At 58.4% G+C, this 11594-nt stretch overlaps 4 protein-coding genes across 4 annotated transcripts, besides 1 other annotated feature; 2 read left to right on the forward strand and 2 right to left on the reverse strand.

The window, feature by feature from the left end:
• Positions 1 to 138: part of a sequence feature (In-frame stop codon was detected at splice-junction site;~hypothetical protein) that runs on past the window's edge.
• Positions 139 to 409: 271 nt separating this feature from the next.
• Positions 410 to 2065, reverse strand: PAN0_065d6551 (MFS transporter; the record flags this gene model as incomplete). Its single annotated transcript, XM_014798006.1, has 1 exon — positions 410 to 2065. The coding sequence occupies one exon, from the start codon at positions 2063 to 2065 to the stop codon at positions 410 to 412; it is 1656 nt and encodes a 551-aa protein (XP_014653492.1).
• A 4053-nt stretch (positions 2066 to 6118) lies between these two features.
• PAN0_065c6552 (uncharacterized protein) lies at positions 6119 to 7145 on the forward strand (the record flags this gene model as incomplete). Its single annotated transcript, XM_014798007.1, has 2 exons — positions 6119 to 6220; positions 6558 to 7145. 2 exons carry the CDS (start codon positions 6119 to 6121, stop codon positions 7143 to 7145), a joined length of 690 nt encoding a protein of 229 aa, XP_014653493.1.
• A 203-nt stretch (positions 7146 to 7348) lies between these two features.
• PAN0_065c6553 (uncharacterized protein) lies at positions 7349 to 9805 on the forward strand (the record flags this gene model as incomplete). Its single annotated transcript, XM_014798008.1, has 1 exon — positions 7349 to 9805. One exon carries the CDS (start codon positions 7349 to 7351, stop codon positions 9803 to 9805), a length of 2457 nt encoding a protein of 818 aa, XP_014653494.1.
• Positions 9806 to 10781: 976 nt separating this feature from the next.
• PAN0_065d6554 (uncharacterized protein) lies at positions 10782 to 11491 on the reverse strand (the record flags this gene model as incomplete). The annotated part of the gene is made up of 2 exons (XM_014798009.1): positions 10782 to 11092; positions 11158 to 11491. 2 exons carry the CDS (start codon positions 11489 to 11491, stop codon positions 10782 to 10784), a joined length of 645 nt encoding a protein of 214 aa, XP_014653495.1.
• Positions 11492 to 11594: the final 103 nt, after the last annotated feature.

Below are 11594 nucleotides of genomic sequence, written 5' to 3' on the forward strand. Positions count from 1 at the left end.
GCCGCCTACTCTCGCTCCGTCACAAAAGGTTTCAACCCCAAGGACATTGTCATCGTCGGCGGAGGTCTACTCGGTCAGGGTTCCACCAACCGCGTGACCTTCAGCGCCCGCGACGTCAACGGTTGCAGCACATGCTAAAAGAATGCTTCTGCCTGGAGAAGATGGAAACGCCCTGCAGAACCTCAGATCACGCACGAGTCTCACCGTTCGCCTTGGCAGGCACCGAAGCGTCGCTGTGGTGGCGAGACTCGATCTCAATACTAAGGTATGCACGAATGTCCCTATCAGGCAAGCAAGGCTCGGCACTTGTCTCGTACCTGGTGAGCGAAGATGAAGCACTAGAATTGGTAACAAATTTGACGGACTGTGCTTGCCTAGCCGTCACCAGTAGCGAGCCTGAAGAGCGAGATCAATCCAGTTCATCTTCGAGGATCAAGTCATCGCGGTCTGTATGCCACTGGATGATCCGGAAGACTTTCCACTTCAACGAAGCTTGACGGATCCCACGTCCCCAGATATAAAAGGGAATGACGAAGAAGAAAGCGGCTGCAGAGATGGCGGCCATCTCTCCGAAGGATTGCAAGTAACCTTCGTTCATAGTCCATTTGTTGGTGTAGAATGAGAGCAAGAATCCGAGCAGCGACTTGTAGCCCAAGATACAGGTCACGACCTCTTCCGTGATTGGTTTGTACGAGTCGACGGCGTAGACTAGGGCTACGACTGGGCCGGCGACAATGGTCCAGGTCGAGATGGCAATACCCAAGGTGGGAACGATCCAATGCAGTCGGTAGTGGATGCCTGCTCCGTAGAGGACGAGGCCGAGCGGGGCTGTGAAGATGGAAGGGATGATGGCAGGCAGACGCATCTCTGGCTCGCGAATGCCGCCGTTCCTTAGGACGGATCTGTGGCTGATGTAATCGGCGAGAGGACCCGAGACGAGGCCTAGCAGACTTGCGATGACGCCGGCAAACCAGCAGAGACCTACTTGGAGAGGCCCAAAGTGGTACGTCATGCCATATGCTAGAGCCACGTTGGTGGTGACGGCGACGACGAATCCAACCGACACTGCCCACACGACGGCAGCCCAGGCTACCGCGGGGAGCATCAGTGCGAGCCAGGGTCGGAGGAAGAGCGTGGGCAGACTCTCGGTCGTCCAGATGCCGCTGTAGAGACGCAGGTTCTGAGTCCAAGTGTGCTTTTTGGAAGCATCGAGGTCCCTCTGCTGGGATTTTGTGACGGTCTCGAGAGCAGGTCGGCGGAACGAGGTCTCGGGGAAGGTGAAAGTGACCAGCAAGCAGAGAACGGCGACGATGGAGCCGTTGATCCAGTAGATGTACTGCCAAGGATACTTGTTGATGATTGCACCGTCGATGATCAGCCCGAACGCAACGCCGACGGACAGGAAAGCATTGTACGCGGCCATCGGCGTCGCCCTTTCGTGGAGGAACCAGATGTCGTTGATCGTGAGAGGACCGAGCATCTCTCCGGCTCCTGCGGTGGCACCCATGATCATGCGAACTGCCAGCTGGGCCGCAAAGGTCTTGCAGCCGCCTGCCGCAAAGCATGTCGCGCAGTAGACGAGGTACGACAGCACATAGATGGGGCGTTTGCCGAACTTGCTGGTCAGCGGCGACCACCAGAACATGGAACCACCCAGCATCAGGGAGGCGCACGAGAAGAGGTAGGCGGTCTTTGCGGGTTCGGTGCGGAAAGTCATGCCTGTCTGGATGATTGCGATGCTGGGACCAGCGGTGGTTAGGTTGGACATGAAGGCCCCCATGCAGACCACGCAGGTCATGTACCACTTGTAGGCTCGTGACCAGTTGAGAGGGTCATTGACGTCATTGCTGGGTGTCGGCAGCAGGATGATGTCTCCGTCGGCGGCTACATTTTTGACGGTGCCTGCTGTGGCGCCGAGGGTGCTGATCTTTCTGGCAGCATTGGTACCCGTTCTGCGTCCACCATTCTGGGAGACCGTGTAGTAGACAGGTGCAAGCTCGGCTGAAGGAGAGCCTTCCTTCTCGTCGACGCTGCGATTGGTAGGAGTGACGATCTCTGCCGCCATGTCGTCAAGTCAAGACTGCACTTTGTAGGTAAAGATGACCGTCAAGAGATTGCACGCTGAGGAGTCGTTCGATCCGATGATCTACGGTGCAGGTCGAGCTTGTGTGGCAGGGTGCGCTACCTAGCAGTGCTTTGCGGGAGATCTCGACATGCTACCGGTGGATATATAGGGTGTCGAGCCCACTCTGATCAGGACAGAAGGGGCGGCTACTTTCCATGAGCGCGTATCTGGTGTATTACGGGGAAAGCAAATCCGGAGGCGTCTGCTCACAGCCCCGCATCGTCCGAGGTGCACTTGGTGTGGGGGCAAGGACGACACGTGGTTGTAGGCGTACGTCAATCGCTCAGGGTGCAGTGTTCCTGACGGAGCTGGAAGGTTACCGGCACCATACAGTGAGAGTGCGCAGTCCGACTGAGCTTGGTGGCATCGACGTTTTGCTGTCACCTTTCCGTCACGGCTTCGGTGTGCAGGGAATGCTCGGTTGAAGTGGGGCCAGCAGGGGCCCCGCGTCTTTGCCGCGATTTGGAACGGGTCCAGAACCTGACAGCAGGCTATCTGCGCTGAAAACATTCGGCCCCCCACCTGACGCGCGCGGATGCGGGAGCGGAGACCAAGATTCGTTCACACTTTTACTCATCTGGGCTGACCAGAGCTCGTGAGCAGGCGCAGGTGGGCTGGTGCCGTTCGACATGGTTGTCTGTCTGCCTTCGATGCATCAACTTTCGCAACCGAAAGACAGACTGTGCTTGTCATACGACGTTTGGCTACGCATCTTGTCGTCGGACGATCTTGCCGGAATCGGGCATCACCTTGATCGTCAGTTCCAGCACTCATTCCGGGCCCTCGACAGACTCAGCTCGGTGCGAATGAGCGGTCTCAGCTCAGCGCGAATGAGCGGTGAAGACGGTCGAATGAGAACCAATGTCCCTGTGTCGGTCGTATTGTCGATCGGCCCTCCATTAGAATTTGTGTTCAGCATGCACGAATGAACGTAAGAGCTTGAATCCGAGGCGGAGATCATGTTGCGGTCGGGAAAGCAGAATGTGCGTTTGCACGCTTGTCGGAGACAGCCGCTCGCGATACTCCGAGTCTGCGGCGAAACGGCGGTCGACATCACGTATGGCTGTGATCATGATCCGGAGATAAGCTTCCATGCAGCGTGGTCTTCCTCGGCTCAACGTCCGCTGGAATCATGTGCTCGCGCTAACACTCGGTCGAATGTCGACGTTCAGCAACGCGAAAGGCCTATGATACTAGCCATGCCGAGATATCCACAGAGCTCCACCTCGCCCGGAAGGCTGGACCACCCCACTCCGGCTTCAAAAGATGACACTTGCCGCTCCGACAAGATCGTCTCAGATCCTACCTCGCAAGGCGCTTCCTGAATCAATGTACCGGTTTCAATGTGGCCGTGTCCATCAGCGCCAAGCGTGACATCCTTGCGCCGACCCTTGCGCATCTTGGCTTCCCACACTCCCGCAGCAGGACACACCGCGTGGTGCGTTCGGGATGACTGCGCCGGCCAGTAAATGTCATTCAGACTCGCCGCTTTCGGGCTAGATGGGGCGACCGGCACGACAGATTTGAACACGAAACTGTCTGTTAAGCTGCTCGTAAGATGAGTCCTCCTGACGAATCGGCGATGGACCTCACGTCGTGGTGGGGTGTGAAAAAGAGCCGAACGGAACCGCTGCTCGCCGCGTTATGCCAAGGGTTTGCAAAGGGTGCGAGGGCAAAACTTCGAGCGCCGCGTGCTCAGGCGCTCGGTGGCGCACCTGGAGTACATCGGACCTCTGACCGAACGGTTTGTTTCCCCTTCCGTCGGCGCGCGACCGCTCTGGCGGTGCTGCCGATTCGGCTTCCGTTTGTCCCCCACTCGCTCCTCATTTTTGGCTTTCCACCACTGCGCTGCCTTCTTCTCGGGCGGGCCGAAGTGAGTGGGTCAGCGAGTATTCAGGGTAGCCAATCCGACCGATTGCTTTCGAATCCTCTCCTCTGCGCTGTAGGCCGCCTTGGGCCAGAGGACACTGCCTCGGTAGCTTGACTTGGGGTGCGGGAAGCGGAGGGAAGGGAACTTTACCCGAGCACCGTGACAGAAACGCAGGGAAAGCCCGCGGTTGGCTCAATGATGCATGCACGGTGCAGCGGCCCGCATTTCAAACCTTGTTTGCGTACAGGCGGTGAAAATTGCGCTGGTGCTGGAGCCGTAACTTGAATGGAGCCTGTTGAATTTGCGGTGCACGTCGAGCCGGCATAACTTTGGGCCAAGCAGAAGCGACATTGCGGCTTTTCTAGACGCGGACCGCGCCCCGCGACCTCGGGTGATACGCATGCAACCCGATGCACGAGACTGGGCCGAAACGAGCCACGCTGCGGGAGGGGTAGCTGCTAGGTTTGCTAAGCTTGCCGCGTGCTGGCAAGCCCCGCCTGGAGCTGTCGTGCCAAACCTCGCTGCATTGCCGAACCCGTCTCCGTCCGCAGACCGACTCGACTTCCATTCGAGTCGGCAATCATCAGCGGCGCCTCGAGCCTGACACGACGTATAAGAGCTGAGGAAGAGCTTTGTCACTGACGCGTTATATAGCTTGATATCAGGCTCGGAACAGTTTCGATCCATGCCGGTTTGCGGCGTGGCTTTGCCAACTTAGGGCCGTGGGGCGAGAGCTGTGGGGTCCGAGCTGCGGCGCAACAAGACTAAACGTGCAAACGGATCGAGCACTGGTTGCAAAGCGAGCTAGAAGCCGGCCAACTCGTTTGCTGTTGACGCAGGGCCCGCAGCGAGGCCAAGAAGAAGCGTTGACCCAATCCTGTGTTCAAATTCGGATCGGTAGCGAGCAAGAGCGGTACGCTGCGCGTTCATGCAGCCGCGTTGGGATGCAGCGGATCGAGTTTTTCAAGCTGCACAGTCGTCCCGCTCTATGTTTGGATACACCGCTGCCGAGCCGCCAGCTGGGATCCGAAGGGCAACGCGCGCGCTCGAGCTCGCTGCTGGCATTCTTTCACGGCAGATTTTCGCATCCGCGAGCGAGCGCTTTGCTCAACAGAGGTTGCCGTCCACCCTGCTTGGAACGGAACCGACAATCGGCTCACCCGCCCTGATGCTTGGGCCGTTGCCCACATCGTCTGGCGTTGCCAGAGCGTGGAATCGGTTCTGCGCGGGTTGAGAGCCGCCGAATTTGCAGTTTGCGCGCGCGAAGGAAAGCCACTCCCCACTTTTCTTCCCCAACTTCCTCTTTGCCGTCGGGACGAGAGGGTTTGCGGAATGCGTGCACTGAAGCATGTTTCCGGTGGTCGTGGTTTCTGTTTCTACAGAAATTGGGTTGATATGCCGCATTGACTTTGGGACTATTCGCGTCGACTGACGGTTGCCGCTCTGAAGCAGAAGAAGAAGCACGGTGCTGGGCATCGATGGGGAGTAGTGAGGGTGGCAGCAGGGTTAGCGGCGCTTCCGATCCCGATCGCGTGGTCTGCCGACATCCCGAATGCGCCCCTCGAGCGACACGGTTTGGAGAGGGACGAGCGAGGGCGACTGTGCAGGCGTGGGTCACGTCGGGCTACTTTCGGAGGGTCGTATCCGAGCAGAGGAGTCCGAAAAGCGCCTTCGGCAGCGTCGAGTGGCTCGACTGTGGCAAACGAACGCACGAACGCACTGCGCCCTTGATCCGACCCAGGAATCCGAGAAGCCGCGATGACACGGCGGCACGCGAGTGCCGGCATTGGCTCGCTAAGCGAGGCAGCTTTCCCAGCGCATCAAGACTGCAGTGAAACCGGGGTTCGGTGCTCTGCGCAACGCGGGTCGGTCCGAAATTCCCTCTAAAAAAGTGGTCGGCATCGGCCAAGTTGACGAAGAAATCTGGTTACGATCCCCTGCGTGACTTTCGCCAAAAGTGAGGACGTCGTGACAGGACAAGTAGGAGCATACTGTGCCGATAAGAGATTGATTGTGTCGAGTTCAAGCATGTCTTGAGGGCGGCAGCTGCGACAGCGGGGATGACGCTGGCACCTGTACCATAGCCGACATTCGGGCAACGCGCGCCGATCGGAGCCCGAACGATGGACGGAGCCGGCCGGCGAGCTTGGCCGGCGAGCATCGCCGCCTTGCTGACTGTACTTGGAGCTGCTGCGATGACCGCTTCGGCAAACGACAATGGCTTTGTTCAACCCTTGCATCGCTTCGGATCTTGCTCCGAACAGAACAAGGCTCACTGTATCGCTCGCCCGCTCGCTCGCTSGTCAGCGCAGTCTTTCCGGGACAGTCTGCTGCATCGCTCGGGAGCAAAAGAGGAATAGGGAGGGTTAAATTGCGCGCTGCGACCTGTAACCGGCTGAATTGCAGTTTTGCTTTATTTTTGGATACGGAGGACCCCGAAGCTTTGGCGGGTTGCGCCTGGAAGGCATTCCGGGTCCACGGGCGCGGCGTGGATGCGGGTCACAGGCCGAGCCGATTCCGCGCTACTGTCACCTGGCGCCTGCGGTGGCTTTTCTCATGTAGACCGAGTGGCGGACCCCCAAAGCCGCGCTCTCTCGGCGTCCGGCTCGCCGTCGATCCTCGTCAAAGCGCATAACTCACCGGAACCGCACAGCCGCTTCTTCTCGCTTGGACGACGTTGGGCGCCTTCCGCTTACCTTTGGGCTTGCACCAATTGCCGGCCCACGCCATGCAGTGCCACGCCGTTGCCAGTCCGCGCCCACCCCATCCCGTTTCGACCTCCCGACATCGGCGGTAGGGGCAGCGCTGCATCGTCGGGTTCTGCTGGGCCAGCACCTCTTTCTCCGTCTCGCATCCCGATCAGGAACTCTCTCGGCCTTACCGCCGCCCAGAAGAGCTGCCCCTCGATTCGCTCACATCACTCGTCCGTCTTCCACCGTCACGTTCTCACAAGCGCTGGCACCTCGATCCGCTGTTGCCACCGCTTTCTATCACTCTTCACCACCTTCCACCGCCACCAGCATCTACGACATCCTCTTGGTCATCTGTGCCGATTACAGTGATTCTTCATTGCAAAGGCTCGATCGTGCAGGAGCTACTGCGATCCACCTCACCCTTTCCGGCAGCCCAACTCAAGCCAAGTCGGCTTAGCCACACGCCTCTCACCAGCCTTGTCTTTCGACGCTCGAGCTTCCGGTTTTGCGATCGGCATTTCATCTGTAACCATCTCCTGCTGGCCGTGCACAGCTTAGATCTGAGACTGCCTCCGACCGACAGCTCTGCCAGTGTCTGACGCGCAACAGAAGTAGCTCGCCTTCTTTGTCTCGTTCTGCCTCCCTTCACGCTCATAAGCAATGTCGGAGCCCAAACCGACGCAGAAAGGCTCGGTGCTTAGCAACCTCGATGCCTCCGCAGACGCTCCGCAGCCTCCCACCACCCCACCAAATCCCCGTTCGGTATCCCCAGACGACAAGATGACGCTTTCCGACTCGAAAGAGGCTGTCGACTCACTCGCCTCCTCCAAGGATGCCGAGCCGGAAGCCAAGAAGCGCAAACGCTCTCAGAGAGCCTGCATCCGTTGCCGCGGTCAGAAGCTCAAGTGCGACGGCGTCTTCCCCTGCGCGCGCTGTCTCAAGCTCAAGCTCGTCTGCAAGGAGCCCTCCGAAGCAAATGCGGGCACCCCTTCCTCCAACAGAGTCAACTCGGACGACCGCGACGCAAAGGCCCACACTGCCTCCTACGCATCTTCCATCGCAGCCCACCCACATTCGCACGCCAACGCTCAGCTCACCCCCAGCGGCATTCCATCGCACGGTCCGGCGCTGCCCCCATATGCCTCGTCTAGGCCAGACGGCGGTTCCAGCGACAGGTCACGCTTCCTGAGCCATTCGCACCTTGGCCCTCAGCACCGCGACGCCATGAGCCATCATCCCTCCGATCGCTTCGGATACTCGCTTCCCGATGCGGTCAGAAGGATCGACTTGCTCGAACGCACCGTCTCTCGCCTCGTAGAGCGCGTCGAGGGCCATTCGGCGCTGCTCGAGCGCCCAAATCATTACACCTCTGGCCGTCCCACCTCCTCGCGATCCGCCGCCTCTCCGCACAAGCCAGAGCGCAAGCGTGCACGCGCAGACTCCCCCGACGATTCCGATGCCGAGGTCGACGAACTGCAGGATGGCGCCTCGGAGGCTAGCGTACCTCTTCAGGCATTAACCCGCCACGATCGACGCACCAGTCGCGAAGAACCCAACGGCGAGGCTGAGCATTCCGCACCACCCCGATCCTCTCACGGAGTGGCCGCTCCTCAGCCGCCTGTTTCGGCACCAGTCCAACACGAGTCAGCCTGGCCAAGCAGCAATGGCATCCGACACACACCGATCTGCGATCCGATTGACGCCGGTTTCATCACTCTCGAGCTGGGACAGGTGCTCCTCGAATTCTTCCTCACGTACTGCCACGTCTTCGCGCCCTTCCTCGAGCTCGACGACAAAGTCAGTGTTTCAAGCCTGGCGGCCACGGAGCCCTTCCTGCTTTCAGTTCTGCTTGCCATTGGTTCATTGTACCATGATTCGCATGGAAAGAACGGTCCGACCGTACGCTCCGAGACTCACACCGGCCTTGCATCGTATGCACTCTCACAGTTGGGCTCGCAGATCTGCAGCTCCGATCCCACAATCGGTTCCGTTCAGGCCATTCTTCTCATCGCCTACTGGCCTCAGGCTTTCCCGGGCTGTCCCGACGAAAAGTTGCTGTCGGGTTACGCTTCCAACTTGCTACAGAGCGCCGCTAGACGCATCCAGATCTGCACAATCAACGGCGAACGGACGCCACCCAGCCATCCGCATCGCCTCTCGTCGGTCTGGACATGCTCCAGAGCTTTCGAGGCGCTTGCAGCCCTTGACACCGGCAAAGGCATGGACCTAAGCGATCCGGACCTCGCTCTGTCCAAGGCACCGCGACCCTCGCGTAGCTCGATTCCAACACCTTACCTCGTGCGGGTCCTGCCCATCGTCAAGGAGCTGCAGGTCTGGCTCGGCGAGGTCTCGTCCAACTCGCCACTGGCAGCTCTTGAGGTCGCTCCGCCGCCTCCGCGCCCCAACCTCACGCACGATTGGGATCGCTTCAAGTATCTACAGTCGCAACTCTTCGACGTGGAAAAGCGTTGGCTTTCGGCCGAGACCGATTGCAGCCGCCTGGAGAGAATAGTCGGTCTCGTTGACCGCTGGACGCTGCAGATCTATCTCGCGTCTATCGCTCTCAGATCTGCCGAGATGGGCCGTCCGTCAAAGGCTCACGCTTCTGAGCGAGGCGCCGGCTACGACATGCGCTACGACGAAGAGTCGGCGAGGTTCGTCGCTGCCTACAGGCATGAGATTCGTCAAGCTTGCCAGGTGCTCTTGGACATCTTCACCGATCCGGAGATCAGCGGCGCGCTCCTGTACGCGCCCGGTTATCTCCTGCGTCGTTTCGGCTACGCAGCCACCGCTGCTGCCGTCCTGGTCGACTATCATGACGCCGAGCTCACACGCTCAACGCAAGAGCTCATCTACCTGTGCAGCAAACGCTTCGAGCAAGTCAGCCAGCTCGGCAATTCCACTTTTGCCTCCAACCTTGCCTGGTTCGTCAAGTCGAGCTACGAAAAGATCGGTGGTCAGACCAACCGAGACGAGCACGACTCTGCGATGGCATCCGCCGCTCACGTCTCCGTTACGGTGGCAGATCGCCGCAGATGGCTTGGCGGCGACGTCTTTAGCATCTTCTTTGGCGTCGGCGTGCTTCTAGACGCCGCTACCGGGCAGGTCGACTTTTGAAGCATCCAACATGCCCGTTCCGACAGACGCGCTCGATTCGCTCTTGTTGAACACCTGCACGCCCAATGTAATCGTATACATCACCACTAGAGTCCTTGTGGCAATCTGCACCCGAATGTAGGCTCGATCGAGCTGTCAGAGCTTAGTCTCGGTGGACCACAATCGGACTTCCATTCCACCAAAAAGTGGGCTGAAAAGTCCGGGGTGAGCAATCAACAGGCGTTGGGAGATGAATGCCCGACAAGATGTAGCCGAGCTCAATTGGAGCGCGGTCTTACACACGAGCAACTGCTTTCGTCTCGTCAGTTTGCGGGACGCTAAAGCAAATCGTCGATGCAATCTGGACCATCTTCCTCGCTCCAATCCGTCCAGCTTGTTTTGCTTGTCTATGTCTTCTCACCGGCGCAGTGCCACGCACAGGCGAGTCTCAAGTTTTGCGCCGTAACGCTGGAAGAAAACGATCGCCGTATGTCCGACGTCCGACGTCCCTTTGCACAAATCGCACCGACCGCCCCTTTGGTGTGTTTTCTGCAGTCCGTTGCCAGTACGCAAGCCAAGGCGAGTTCGCAAGCCAGCGAGCGGCACTGCATCAGCAGTGTATTTTCGCCCAGTCCGTGAGCCTATGACCGGCATTGCAGGACTGTTTTCTTTCGCCCGGTCCGTTTGCCTAGTCCGTCGCCAGTCTGTGAGGCGCCAGGCCAGGCCAAGCTAGTCCGTGGGCAACGAGAAATCTGTGCCAAGCACTGGAGCAGTGTTTTTGGAAATTGTCGCGTGGCTCGAAAAAGAGCAGTCCGTATACGGCTCTGGAGCAGTGTCCTTGGAAAAAGTCTGTGGCTCGAAATTTCGAAATTGGGACGCCTCTCGTCGCCCCATTTTGGCAGGCGGTCTGAGACTGTTGCCACGGCTGGCGGACCATGGCTAGGACACGAACACAATCTCGCATAGACTAACGACGGATTGCGATTCGAGGCGCGGTTCAGACAGACTTGGGATAGAAGCTTGAGGCTCTTGGCCCACAACTGGACCATGGCGAGCTGGGCGTCATTGAGGAGGGATTTGCTCTTGGCTCCTTCATTCCTGCGTCTGTGCCATAGCAGCTGTACTGGTCGACGATCTTCATGTTTTGGGTGAGCTCGTCGGAGATGACTTCGGGCAAGAAGGTCTTGAGGACGTTTGCGAGGACGACGTTGCAGGCGACCTTGGATCTGGGTGTGGAGATGTGAATCAGGATAATCATATCGGAGGTAGAACTTGTTGACAGTCGCAACAAGAATTTGTTAAGGATCACTGAGCAACAAATGTGTGGGGTATGAATCCAGTGCATAATTTTTGGACAACAATTACCCAAACACCTCCAACAACCCGCGAGAGGCAGGGCCGATCGTTGATGTGATTGTGCACAACAGCGGTGTTGCTTTTCAGGAGTTCACCGATGATCACATATTCCCTGTCCTGGTCTAGGACGAGGCTAAGTCCAGCGGAAGTCAAGGAGAAGAGATTCGCGCTATCTCCGATTTGATGCAAGTATGCCGCATTCACATCTGCCACCGGTAAAGCTGCACCGGTGGAAGTGTCTTGACGTCCGGTTAGGATGCTTAGATCCAACGTATGGAGCGTGGCACCTGGCAGATACGATGTTCCGTCTGGGATTGAATCAAATTGGAAGTCATTCGAGGCCGCTGTCATGTGCATACTAGATGAGACGACCAGAACCAATCTCTGCATCTTGAAGCCGCCTAAGGCGAGGCATGCTTCACCTGCACCAACACCATATCGCAGCATGCTTTCC

This window comes from Moesziomyces antarcticus (assembly GCF_000747765.1).
Source record: "Moesziomyces antarcticus DNA, scaffold: scaffold_v10065, strain JCM 10317, whole genome shotgun sequence".
Lineage (NCBI taxonomy): Eukaryota > Fungi > Basidiomycota > Ustilaginomycetes > Ustilaginales > Ustilaginaceae > Moesziomyces > Moesziomyces antarcticus.